We start from the raw sequence: 14,283 nt of genomic DNA, 5'->3' as shown, positions 1-14,283 counted from the left end.
AAACATCTACATATTGTTCGTCAAAAACACCTAACAGTCGGTTTATAGTTCATATAGTGCAATTTAGTGTCAAGAGTTTATGTTTGAGTAATCAGTTGAAGTGTTTTTAATTGGGCAAATTCTTCACTTCCACAGGGAAAGTTGGAAGAGAGGAAGCCATTTATGGTACTCTTTGATGAAGCCGCCATGAACTACATCCTGTCTGCTGCACAGTAAGTAAAGTCTTGGCTTATTCTAAATCAGGGTTCCTCCACTGTCCTGCAGAGTTTAGCTCAAGCTCGCCTCTGTGCACTTTTCTAGTGCCTCTGAAGTCTTTGGTTAGCTTGTTCAGGTGTGTTTAATTAGGGTTTGAACTAAACTCTGTAGGACAGTGGCCCTGCAGAAACAGATTTGAGGAACCCTGCTCAAATGACTTTGATACTGTTCGAATGACTGCAAACTGCTGTTTGAATTTATTTTAATACAGGTCAGCAGATGGTGCAGCTTTGTGTAACCAGTGAGTTTACATTTTTCTCTTGAAACCAATCCAAGTTTAGTTTAGAACAACTGGGTTTACATCTGTTTTAACCGAAACTGTCGATCCTTCAATTCAGATCATCAGGTGCCGTTGTGGAAAGAAGGTACACTTTTCTGAAGAGGCTGTGTCAGGTTCTCTGTGCCCTGGGTAGCCAAATCTGCTCTCTAGTGGTGAGGTGATCGCATGAGCATCACTTTTGTGTATGATTTATCCTTTTTTCCTCTTATGAGAAATGCAGAAGATTTTAATGTTTCTCTTTAGGGTTCAGATGTTGAAGTACAAGTTCCTGCTAACCTGAATAAATATATGGAAGCTCTTCTTGCCTTCACTACTCATCCCAGCCAGGTTGAACTGCATTGCTACTCATTCATTGGTCAACCTTTAAGAATTTTTTGTAAATCTTGAATTCAACATTTAATCATGTATTTATATATTACTCCAAACAGTTTCTGAGGTCGTCCACACAAATGACCTGGGGAAACTTATTCCGACATGAAATTTTATCGAAGGATCCTGTAATTGGCCAAATGACCATAAAATATTTAAGAGCGGCAAGGATCAATCTGGTTAAAGTAAGTGCTGTGTATCAGTTTTGACTATTTGCCATCATACTCAATCATACTCAATTGCTCTGATTTCCTTTTACAGACTGGATTTCCCTCCAAGAATGATTGTCCAGGTTGTGAATTCTCCAGAGTGGACTTTGATAGTGATGAAGATTTCAGCTGCTCCTTTAACTGTGAGTTATTATTGGTTAGTACCTAGTTAGTTAATGGGGACATAACACACACACAGTTTCTGCCAGTCTCATGTTGTTCTTGAGTACCTATAGAGTAGTATTACTTCCTTCATCTCACTAAACATACTTCTTGACAGGCTGGAAAACTGGGTCAGGCTTTCTAGGATGGTCCCTAAATGTTTCAGGTCATACTGAGAAGGGAGAGGTTATTATGTGAGTATACAGGTCCTTCTCAAAAAATTAGCATATTGTGATAAAGTTCATTATTTGATAAAAATTAAACTTTCATATATTTTAGATTTATTGCACACCAACTGAAATATTTCAGGTCTTTTAGTGTTTTAATACTGATGATTTTGGCATACAGCTCATGAAAACCCAAAATTCCTGTCTCAAAAAATTAGCATATTTCATCCGACCAATAAAAGAAAAGTGTTTTTAATACAAAAAAAGTCAACCTTCAAATAATTATGTTCAGTTATGCACTCAATACTTGGTGGGGAATCCTTTTGCAGAAATGACTGCTTCAGTGCGGTGTGGCATGGAGGCGATCAGCCAGTGGCGCTGCTGAGGTGTTCTGGAGGCCCAGGATGCTTCGAGAGCGGCCTTAAGCTCATCCAGACTGTTGGGTCTTGCATCTCTCAACTTTCTCTTCACAATATCCCACAGATTCTCTATGGGGTTCAGGTCAGGAGAGTTGGCAGGCCAATTGAGCACAGTAATACCATGGTCAGTAAACCATTTACCAGTGGTTTTGGCACTGTGAGCAGGTGCCAGGTCGTGCTGAAAAACCAAATCTTCATCTCCATAAAGCTTTTCAGCAGATGGAAGCATGAAGTGCTCCAAAATTTCCTGATAGCGAGCTGCATTGACCCTGCCCTTGATAAAACACAGTGGACCAACACCAGCAGCTGACATGGCACCCCAGACCATCACTGACTGTGGGTACTTGACACTGGACTTCAGGCATTTTGGCATTTCCTTCTCCCCAGTCTTCCTCCAGACTCTGGCACCTTGATTTCCGAATGACATGCAAAATTTGCTTTCATCCGAAAAAAGTACTTTGGACCACTGAGCAACAGTCCAGTGCTGCTTCTCTGTAGCCCAAAAGTGTCTTGCCCTGGGGAATGCGGCACCTGTAGCCCATTTCCTGCCCATGCCTGTGCACGGCGGCTCTGGATGTTTCTACTCCAGACTCAGTCCACTGCTTCCGCAGGTCCCCCAAGGTCTGGAATTGGTCCTTCTCCACAATCTTCCTCAGGGTCCGGTCACCTCTTCTCGTTGTGCAGCGTTTTTTGCCACACTTTTTCCGTCCCACAGACTTCCCACTGAGGTGCCTTGATACAGCACTCTGGGAACAGCCTATTCGGTCAGAAATGTATTTCTGTGTCTTACCCTCTCGCTTGAGGGTGTCAAGGATGGCCTTCTGGACAGCAGTCTTACCCATGATTGCGGTTTTGAGTAATGAACCAGGCTAAGAGTTTTTAAAAGCCTCAGGAATCTTTTGCAGGTGTTTAGAGTTAATTAGTTGATTCAGATGATTAGGTTTATCGCTCGTTTAGAGAACCCTTTCATGATATACTAATTTTTTGAGAGAGAAATTGTGGGTTTTCATGAGCTGTATGCCAAAATCATCAGTATTAAAACAAGAAAAGACCTGAAATATTTCAGTTGGAGTGCAATGAATCTAAAATATATCAAAGTTTAATTTTTATCATTACATTATGGAAAATAATGAACTTTATCACAATATGCTAATTTTTTTAGAAGGACCTGTAGTTAAATTTGGCTATAAAGCAGCTCTGCAGAAAACAGTGATACTCTTCTAGCTGGTCTCATCAGATGTCAGTGCAGTCAGATCAATCCGTAGCTTGTTGTCTCAGTGTGTGTGTGTGTACATGTTTTTCTAGCCTGGTTGGGACTTCAACCTGAATGCACACATACTCATGGGTACTCGTGTCACTGTGGGGTCCTAAAATTGAGGTCCCAATGGGTACAAAAGCTTATAAATCATACATAATGAGTTATTTTGAAAATGTAAAAATTCAGAAAGTTTCCTTTGATGGGTAGGTTTAGGGGCAGGGGCTGTGAAGGGGGACAGAATATATGGTTTGAAAGATAGCGCACCGGATCATGCGCGCTGCGCGCATTGATTTTGTACCTTGTGATGGTACCAGCAGGTTCTGCCCACTCACTGACCGCAGAGGACAGGACTTGTAGAGGATGATGAATCTGGTTTGATTAGAATTTGGTGTTAGAAAAATGAATAACAGAAAAAAATCCTCCACCAACCAGTGCATTTCCTGTGATGTATATAGAATGAATGTTAATACAACCTAAAAAATATGCACCAGTTTGGTCAAACCCTAAACAATATTTGTTACACAGCTTTCAGGGCTCAGCAGGGGGAAGCAGTTCGTCTGGCTTGTAAAATTGTACCGTTTGAGGCTTTTCAAATTGCAAGGGAGTGGGCGCAATATCAGATCAACACACCTATAGATACTGGGAATACAACACGTGAGTATTGTTAATACACTTTCTTATGGTAGGTGTGTAAAAAAAAAAAAAAAAAAAAAAAAAATATATATATATATATATATATATATATATATATATATATATATATATATATATATATATATATATATATATATATAAAATATATGGTGTTTTTTGTTTGTTTTGTTTGTCACAGCTATGGTAGTGTGACATTGTTCATTGCAGAGCTTATGTTGTCCAGTAAACTGCAAATTTGAACTCTTATATATACCCATCACCCTTGCCTTGTCCTATACAATTTCACTATGTGGTCAGATTATATAAATATACATTTGGTGTTTATGCCGTGTATATACACTGATCAGTCACAACATTAAAACCACTGACAGGTGAAGTAAATAACATTTGATTGTATCATTTAAATGACAGCTATCAAGGGGTGGGATATATTAAGCAGCAAGTGAACAGACAGTTCTTGTATTTCATGCGTTGGAAGCAGAAAAAATGGTCAAGCAAAAAGGTATGAGTGACTGACAAGAGCCCAATAGTGATGTTTAGAGTTCACTGGGTCAGAGCATCTCCAAAACAGCAGGTCTAATGCCTGGTACACATTGTACGGTTTTGGCCTGTTATAGACGAAAAATGACCCTTCGTGACGATTTCTGTGGTCGTGGCTCCTAAACGTTGTTCCTACGTCGCACAGTGAGGGTTAGATTTAAGACCCCCGTTGTCACGGCCTTGCGACCGAAGATAGCCTGCGATTATTTTCTGACTGTCAGATATTTAGCATGATCATCTCACCACCTACGTCTACTGACTAGCCAATAAAAACACATCATGAAAAGGTGTATTGATCAACTCGACATGGCACTATTACCTCAAGCTCCATTAGCAAAATTAGCATGCCATTTTGGCCTCTCTTCCCTAGCCATGACTGTGTCCATATTCTCCTCTTTCGTTTCCTCTTTTTTTTTTCAGGACACAAAAACCACAATTGCCAAAGTGCGGTTCATCTTGCTCTTATTTTTTAACACTAGCGCATGCTGATTTGATTCTTCTACACTAACTTGCTTCGTAGCCTACGGTTCAATAGGTTTGATCATCACACAGTCTGTCGTACCAAGTTTATTAGATCCATGCAGTACGGTGCGATTTGTAATGATCTTATAGGATTGCCGAAATCACAGTCAGGCATTATGGGGTTTTCCACAGTATTAAGTTGTTGGTACCTACCAAAATTGGTGCAAGAAAGGATAGCCGATGAACTGGCATCAGGGTCATGATGGCTCATTGATGCACGTGGGGAGCGTCAGAACTGGTCAAACAATCCGATCTATGGAGACCCCACTTCGCAACTTGCAGGACTAAAAGGACAACTCCAGTGAAAAAATGACCCTAGGGGTAATTAACAGATGGCTACCTAGTTGATCGTTCTCTGGGATGCGTTTTCATGAAAGTCAAATGTAAAGAGTTTTATCTCTAAAAACAGATTAGCTTATAACGCTAGTCTATGGGGCACAGGGTAGTGAAATTAAACTGCTGGTTAATACGACTAATAGCCTCACACTAACACAGTAGCATAATGAGGGTCCCTACATGCAAACCGAAGCATTGAGAACTTTGTAAGTGTGCAAACAGTTAATAAGAAGATTGCACGTATACGGACAGCAGCCATCTTGGAAAACAGCCTTAACGAGTCAAGCCACGAATGCTTTGCTAAGTGAGCTGGTCAATAGGAATTTTGTGAAATCTAATTACATGGACATTTTTATTTATTTTTTCTCTGCTGCGTTTGGTGCTTTCTTCCGGAAACAGCGGACCATAGGAGATTCCAAGTCACAGTTCATCGCTTAGCACAGCGGTCGTCGCTCGACTCGTCTTTATAAAGTATCTTCTTATTAAACTGTTTGCACACTTACAAAGTTCTCAATGCTTCGGTTTGCATGTAGGGACCCTCATTATGCTACCGTGTTAGTGTGAGGCTATTTTGAGCCTTGTTAGTGGTATAAACTAGCGGTTTAATCCCACAGAATGATCTACTCGGTATCTTGATGCCAGTAGTGTTGTCACGATACCAAAATTATGACTTCGATACGATACCAGACTAAAATATCGATATATCGATACTAAATCGATACCACAGTAAAAAAAAAAAAAGATAAGATGCTTAATATGACAACAGAACTTGTTATTATTCATTGTTATTTTTTACTAAAAATTCATGTGGCCAGCATGTATGGAGGACCAACCCTGCACAAATTAAAAATAAATAAATAAATGAATGAATGAATGAATAAGTAAATAAATAAATAAATAAATATACACATGTGTAAATTAATAAAAACATAAATAGATAAATAAATGTGATAATAGGAAATGCGGCCGTCATTTACTGACAACTCTCCTCAGCTGGTCTGATTCTGCGTGCGTGAGCTTCATAGCTGTGGTGAGCTCTCAACCAATGATGTGCTGAAGCTACACAAGGACCGCCCTCCTCATTTACATGTTGCACACGGAAAAATAAATTAATCAATCGATCAATAAATGTAAAAATAAATACACGAGGGAAAAATGAATGTAAAAAATAAATGAACACATAAATATAAAAACAAATGTAAAAATAAATATAAAAATAAATGTTAAATTTAATTAACAAATAAATAAAAGTTAAAAAGATATATTTTTATAAAAGCAGAAAATAATAAATTAAGGGAAAGATAATACAAAATTGTATTTGATTAAAAATGAATCATATTTATTTTATCAAGTCGTTTATTCTGTTATTTATTTTCCTATTATCACATTTATTTATCTATTTATGTTTTTATTAATTTACATATGTGTATATTTATTCATTAATGTATTTATTAATTTAATTTATTTATTTATTTTTAATTTGTGCAGGGTTGGTCCTCCATAAGCATGTTCCTTAGGGTTGGGCATCATTTTGATTTGAACAATTATTGATCAATTGATCAATTACTATTAAAATTATCTCAATGTATTTTTTACAATGGGGTAATTGTGTTTCAATAGCTTACACACAGCACAAGAAAGCTTGATTTCGAATGGTAAATTGAATTTAAAAAGACGAGTAAACAGTAATAAAATAAGAACAAATAAACAGATTACAAACAATAGCACAAATAAATACAATAGAATAGAAGATACAAATTAAACAGACTGCTTTATTTTTTCAGGTAGGTCTAACATTCAGATAAGAAACTGAATTAAAAAAATGCATAGTAATTACATTTAAAACAACATTGGATAATGTTCTTTGTAAAAAATTCAATAGCGTACAGATGAAACTATTAAAGTTACACAAGTTGATCAGTCAAGAGCAGTTGATCGTTTGTCTTTTTGTAGTTTGAATAACAAATGACTGCGGTCCCTTTAAGACTAACGGACGCATGGATCCTAAACACTGCTCCTGTTACTCGTTCTTCATTTCCTCCTGAACTGTTTGCAACTGTGGTTACGTTAATACTCTTCCATTTGTGCACTGATAGTTCTTTGAGTGTATTTGACCAATAATATGCTGGAAAAAGAAGCAAATGTTTGCACTTGTATCATGTCAGAGGCGGCTTTATTACGGTAGGCTGTGTGTGTGCGCTTCAGATGTGGAGCACGAAATCTGCGGGGATTAGTAGAATTCATTTATGTGCAATCCTGCGCGAAATTCAGACCGATCACACACTAACACTAACACACTGTCATGAGGAAAAAGTCCAGCAGAACGGGCGTTCGCCGCGCTCAGAGGTTAACCGGGCTGAGTGAGAATATGCCGGTGTGTGTCAACTCGCTTTCGGTCGGAGAGGAGAGCGCAGCTGGTATCGATACTGTAAAAACTGAGAATCGTATCGTTTCAGATATTCCAGTATCGATACATATCGAAATATCGATATTTTTGACAATACTAGATGCCAGATAACATAGGATACACTCCGAGGTCTTTTGGAGTCCATTCCTCAATGCATCAGAGCTGTTTTGAATACATGATGGAGACCTACATGATATATTAGGCAGGTGGATGTAATGTTTTGGCTGATCAGTGTACCTATGACACCACACTTTGATTCCTTGTGGAATGAGATCAAGTTTGATTTACATTCTAAAATGAACATTTTTATTAATGAGGATGTATCTCATTTGTTTATAAATGTCCATGTTCATTCATTTTATTCATTGACTTAAAACACTGATGTTATATTGATATGAAGATAAATATCGTTGTATGTATACTTGTTTTACGTTAGAACATTATTTTAATATGGCTTCATTTGTGTCTTACTGTTATCTGTTGAAGCAAAGATTGTGTGTTCTGCTCTGTCCCCTTCAGCGGCTCAGTGGGATGCCATGACTTTCTTCACTGAAAGTGTGTTTGGACAGCTCTTCAAAATCCTCGAAAAAGAGGCAAGACCAAATAATTTATTTCATTGTGCAGCGGTTTTAAAGGGGATCTTGTCATTGAGATTTATTTTCTGTTTTTTTCCACTCCTGCAGAAGCTTCCCATAGATGAGGGCATGGAGCTGCTGCAGATGGTTGTAAAGTATGAGACGAGAGATCCTCTCATTCTGTCCTCTGTTCTTACCACCATATCCACTCTCTTTCCCTTCGTCAAACACCAACCTCACTTCCTGCCTCAAGTACTCTATAAGGTGAGGAATATAAATTGCTGTTTCAAAATGGTAAAGCACACAGTTTGCATTCGATCTACGCAATCAGAAGTTTTGTGTTAGAGAGAAAAAAGTTCCAAATGCAAATTTCGCTCATGTTCAAGTTAGTCACGTGAATTTGCCACACTGACCAACAGGAAGCTGTATGGCTTGCGTGTCTGTGAGAATGCTTCATACGTCGATATGCTTTTGACAATGTCCTTTAGTTTTTTGCCCAGTTTTGCTAATGTAATCACACCTTTATTGTTTTGAAATGCTGGAATAAAACCAAATGGAAAAAGGTGAATAGCAGTTCATATTTAGGTATAATCATTTTTTGTGCCAGCGCTGACTAAAATAGTAAAAATCCTCTTTTTTCCCCCTTTTAAAAAAAACAACAATACATGTGTTTAGGGTTTGACATCGACTATTTTCCTCACAACCCACTGTGGCTAGTGGTTTTCCAAAGTTACTTGCCTTTCAGCATTTTCTCTGGCCTCAATTTTGACATCGATACCATGTGGGGAAAACGGCCATATAGATATTTTTAATATTATCTCATAATTTGGCAGCAGATATATTAGGTAGGGCTGGGTTTCGATTCAAATTTCAAGAATCGATTCGATTCCGATTCTCAAGATCTTGAATCGATTATCATTATTTAATTCGATCCGATCTGATCTTCGAGATTAAGATAAGTTTTTTTGAAGAAAGCATTTTTTTCCAGCTGTTACCTGAATTACAGGACTGTAGTTATGCAGCCATTACGACTTCCTTGGCAGTAAGAGCGCGCTGCAGTGAGAACGGCTGTGTTCTTCAGCACGGTGACGGCGGTATAACGTTAGGCCGTGTGTCCACCAAAGCGTTTTTAGCCAGCTGAAAACGCTAGGCGCTCAGCTGAAAACTCCTCGCTGTGAGCGCTTGAGCGTTTTGGCAGGCAGCGTTTTTTCTCCTCAGTTGAGACTTGCTTGTTGTTATGATACGGAAAATCCACGGAGGTCTTTCTAATTTCACAGGTAGTTTGTTCCTGTATTGATTCTATATAAAATTGCAGATACAATGTAAAGTATTTGCTCTGGCATTTGTTTTAAATCGTTTTATTCCGTTATTATTGCTTGTTGTCATCTGATGACGACACGCAGAATGTGGCGATTGGTCTGTGTTGTATTTGTCCCGCCCCTCCTCCACTGTGATTGGACAGCTGGGTGAAGAGTGAGAGTGATGGTGATGAGCGCTGCGTTTTACTCAAAGTTGAACATTCTTCAACTCTCGGCGACCAGTAAAAAACGCTGAGCGCTCAGCGCGTGAGCGTGAAATACTCGCTCAGCGCCTCGGTGCGCTCCAGGCGCTCTAAAAACGCGCCGCTCTCATTGAAAACGGCAGTCAGTATTCTCTGTCCGTGGCGTTTCTGGAGTTTTCAAAGCTGCCATGTTCGTTGTGTTAATGTCTTCCACCTCGCGCGCATTGCGTCAATGACGCGGCAAATTAAAATTCAATGTAGGGGTTCAATTAACAAGGATTCAATTATTAGTCACACTTGCATCCAACAAAGCAGCACTAATAACCAAAAAAAAAAAAGAGCTTCCACATTCAAACTACTCTTTCTTTAGGACGAGCCCCCATTTGTTACGATTTCCATTCGTAAACCGCAACAAACAAAGGGAGACGCCACACAACCGCTGTATAAAGAATAATATTTAATACACTAAAGTAATATTAACATAAAATGTTGAATATTCAGTGTACATGTTAGTCAGTATGCAAGCGTGCAAGTGCAAGTATGAAATGCATGTAATCAATCCAACCAAATAACAAACAGGTGATGCGGATCGACACGGGGAAGATGAATCAATGTGAACTCCGATGCGGCTGTGGTCTCCCTCCAACTCCAACATAACATCAGATCTCAGGCACTCTCATGATGAACAAACGACGGACAAACCACTCCTGCATTCAATGCCAGGCCCAAACGTGCTCTTCACTCCTGCTCGGTTTGATCCAGTCCCTCTTAAAGGGACATGATTAGGTTCAGGTGCGAAACCACGCCTTCCCTCAGGCAATCACCTGTAACTCAGGATTAAACAAAGTGACGAAACCGTCACACTATTATTAAATCGATCCTCTGAGTTACGGATCGATCTTTAGAAATTAATATGAAAATCGATTTTTTTCAACACAGCCCTAATATTAGGCTGCTGGTACTTTAAGAGCTAACGCACGGACCTGTTAAACATGCGTTTTCTTTATCAACTATTTATGTTCACTTAAAACATTACTGAATTTGTTTATGTGAAAACTCTGCCAGACCAGCATTTTGTCATTGGTTTTGTGTATATTTGACTGTTTAAGTGCAATAAGCAGTGAAAACGAACTCAATTAGTATTGGAAGGCGGGTTATGTGTGCACACTTTAGGTGTGAGCACAAAATCTGTGGGAATACCACGCTGAAATTCAAGCCTTGTAACACCAACAATATTCATCTGGAGCAAATGAAACGAGTGAGTGAGGGGAGGCAGGTTTGTGTTCAACTCGCTGTCGAAGAGATGAGAGAAAGAGAAAGCACATCTGGTGTTGTGTATCTATTCTGTGGAAAATGAGTATTGGAAGCATTTCAGATATTTTGACAACACTACGGTTCAGTTATACATGGCTAATGATCAAGAATCAATCAGTCAGGAAAACGTTTAAGATCTGGATCACAATCTTTTCTAACTCCTTGTATTCTCTCCCCTTCTCCCCATCATTTTATGTCCTCTCTCCTCTGTTGTATTTATAAAGTCTTATGTCATGCATTTGCATATTGTTTACCTATTTCTTTGTTTTGTTTTTTATATTTATTATTAGCCTGTTTTAAGGCGGGCGTACACTGTGCGAATTCGGACACTCGGAAGGTCGTGAGATATTGCAGACGCTACGAGCCATTTAATTTGATCATCGCATCAAATCAGCTGGTACACGGCGCGACTGTTTGCACCGCGATCCGGCCGCGATCACACGAGTTTTCATGTAACACAGACACCGGAGCTTTCAATGTTGCTGCTATAGCTTTAGATACAAAAAATAAAGAAAAAAGGTGTGAACATTATTTGTTGAAAAGCAGAGAACAGCCATTCCTTTTAACGGAAACAACCAGAGGGAGAGAGAAGAGTGCACGTGAGAGAGAGAGAGAAAGTGTGTGTGTGTGTGTGTGTGTGTGTGTGTGTGTGTGTGTGTGTGTGTGTGTGTGTGTGTGTGTGTGTGTGTGTGTGAACGCAGTATGTGGCAGCCACTGAGCTAATAATAGTCATAGATTGAGCCTATGTGACGTGCTTGTGCATGATTTGGCAATAGGGGACAGTCATATGTTGGTAAAAATCGGGCCGACTCCCCGAACTTTTTAAACATGTTTAAAAATGATCGTAAGGTCGGGAGGTGCTCTTAACGTGCTCGGCTCGTCTCGTATTTCCTCTTACACGGTGCGAGCCGCGACCATACGAGCATCCACGATGTCCACGCGATTTCTCCCGAGAAAAAAAAATCGTCTGCGAGTTCGTACGACAGCAAAAATCGCACCGTGTACGCCTGCCTTTACCTGGTGCATTATAGATACGATAAACATACATTTTCTTTCCCTTCTAAGATATTTCCTGTCATCACGTTTGAATTGGTTGAAGAGCGCAAGGTAAGGTGCCCATACTTTTGAACATATCTGCATATCATCCTCTAATCAAACGCTTTTGTTGACGTTCAGTGGATGTGTTCAGGCACCTCGAACGCGAGCGGTGAAGAACGTCAGGAGACATGCCTGTTCTTCCATCATTAGGATGTGCCGAGATTATTCAGACTTTATTCTGGTACGTTAAAGCATGCAGGTACAAAGAAATAGTTCTCCACAATGCAGAACATGTTATCTAATTGTAGTTATGCTGCGTTCTGCTCTTCGAGGTAATTTTCAGTTTAATAAAGGATTTGATGTCAGCCATGAAATTGTTATATTAGCATTCTCTTTTTATATAAACGCTAATGATAATGGATTTTTTTTCATTGTTGTGTAGCCATGCTTCGACATGATGTATGAGCTTGTGAAGAGGCTGTTCTCCAATGAGATGCTGCTGACCCAGATGGAGAAGTGTTCTCTTATAGAGGCCCTGATACTGATCAGCAATCAGTTTAAAGACTATAACAAGCAGAAAGCCTTTCTGGAGGAACTCATGGCACCTGTTACTGCACAATGGCTGTCAGAGGAGATGAGGAGGTATGAATGGATGCCGTTGGCCAGACTGGCCTTTACAGAGCTTATTAATCTGATGTTGAAATGAGTGAATGATGTGTGATCCTCATTTGATTTCTGTGTTGTGTAGCGTATTGTGGGATCCTGCTACCTTCCTGGCATACGTTGGTGCTGATCAGGTGATCAGTGACCCTGATAAGGAGGACCAGATGGGTATCAACAGGTCACGGGTAGGTGTGCTTTAGGGCTGTGCTCAATAAAAGCTTCTCTTTGAATAACAAGGAATTTTTCAGCTCTGAAACTTGCAGGATATTCTTATATCACCATGACCTTCATATATATCAAAATCTCAAGGGAAAGCTGATTTCTCAATTCATCACCCCTTTAAGATGTGGAAAATTGGCTGTTGATGGTTGTTGTGTTTATGAAGAATATGGCAAAATCGTCAGCTGTTAGGGTTGGTGAAGGAAGAACTAAGAGCATCGGTGGTGCAGTATCTGGTGATTTAGGGGGAGGAAGTGTGGACGAGACCAAAGAGGAGAGATGGGAGAGTTGAGCGTAGGTTACACTGAAAGGTGAGCTGTGTGTTGCCGTTAGCCAGGTTGATATTAAAGTGTCATGAAAACACCCTGAGTGTGTAAAGCTGTGGAAAAATAGAAGAGTAGAGGTTGTGGAAAGGTGAGACAACAACCAGTAAAACACAGACCTGCAAAACACTCATTACACACTCAGTTGAGGGCACTTCTATTCAATTCTAATGCTGCGTTCCACTCCACTTAAAGACAACCACTTGCGAACTTCCCTAAGCTCTTCCCCCTGGGGGAATCCCTGCCGCCATTTTGAAGTGCGTTCCCTTTCGGGAAGTTTATATGGACAGACCCTTGCTCCCTTGATTTTGATCGAGTGAGCGAGTCTACGTCATATGTACACTTCAGGCAGCTTCATATACCACAATGCAACGCAATTGTGACATCACCACATATCGCTTTTAATTTACCCCACCACAAACAACTCTATTTTTTAAAACATTTAAAACAACCCAAACACATCCATATATATATAGAATGCTGCATTAAACAATTTCGTACAGGAAAAAAAAATAATAATAAATCAACTGCATAGTGGATTCCAAGTGATCATGGGCTTAGGGCGTTCCAGTTCAGTCCGTTGCAAAGTTTCCGCCAGTAGTGGGCACTCATGCAACGTAAGCAATGACACACATCCGAGTGAACGAGACGGAGGGAAGTTAGCGAGTGAAGGGCATGATAAAAACGAACTGGAATGCAGCATAACTCTATATGACAACAAACTCCCAAGAACGAGGGAGAAACGCAGAAAAACATTTAAAAGGTCTAATAATATTACATTTACAAACACTCAGAGGCAGAACTCAAGTATTTTTATTTTCCAAGTAATTTTGTTTTTCAAGTATATGTTTTAAAGTATATGTACTTTATCAGTGATCTTCTTTGGAAAATTTTTACTTGAAAATATAATATTGCACTTTTTACAGCAATACATTTCATATTGAATATCATTTAAAGGTGCACTATGTAGTATTTTTGCAGTAAAATATGCAAAAACCACTAGGCCGGTGTTATATATTTTGTTCAGTTGAATACCTAAAATATCCCAGATGTTTCCAACTATTTGTAAATT

General features: G+C 39.3%; 1 protein-coding gene across 1 annotated transcript in view; it reads left to right on the top strand.

The window, feature by feature from the left end:
* The window catches only part of LOC137045011 (exportin-5), a 65,024-nt gene that overhangs the window by 22,123 nt on the left and 28,618 nt on the right, over positions 1-14,283 (top strand). The window contains exons 8-20 of the mRNA XM_067421433.1: positions 136-212; positions 467-496; positions 594-687; positions 779-862; positions 964-1,089; positions 1,166-1,256; positions 3,645-3,773; positions 8,098-8,171; positions 8,262-8,417; positions 12,034-12,075; positions 12,158-12,247; positions 12,449-12,648; positions 12,755-12,854. Coding sequence (XP_067277534.1) covers positions 136-212; positions 467-496; positions 594-687; positions 779-862; positions 964-1,089; positions 1,166-1,256; positions 3,645-3,773; positions 8,098-8,171; positions 8,262-8,417; positions 12,034-12,075; positions 12,158-12,247; positions 12,449-12,648; positions 12,755-12,854 — 1,293 coding nt within the window. The remainder of the gene's footprint in view (positions 1-135; positions 213-466; positions 497-593; positions 688-778; positions 863-963; positions 1,090-1,165; positions 1,257-3,644; positions 3,774-8,097; positions 8,172-8,261; positions 8,418-12,033; positions 12,076-12,157; positions 12,248-12,448; positions 12,649-12,754; positions 12,855-14,283) is intronic.

This window comes from Pseudorasbora parva, chromosome 17, assembly GCF_024679245.1.
Source record: "Pseudorasbora parva isolate DD20220531a chromosome 17, ASM2467924v1, whole genome shotgun sequence".
NCBI lineage: Eukaryota > Metazoa > Chordata > Actinopteri > Cypriniformes > Gobionidae > Pseudorasbora > Pseudorasbora parva.
This window is presented reverse-complemented; position numbering and strand designations above follow the sequence as displayed.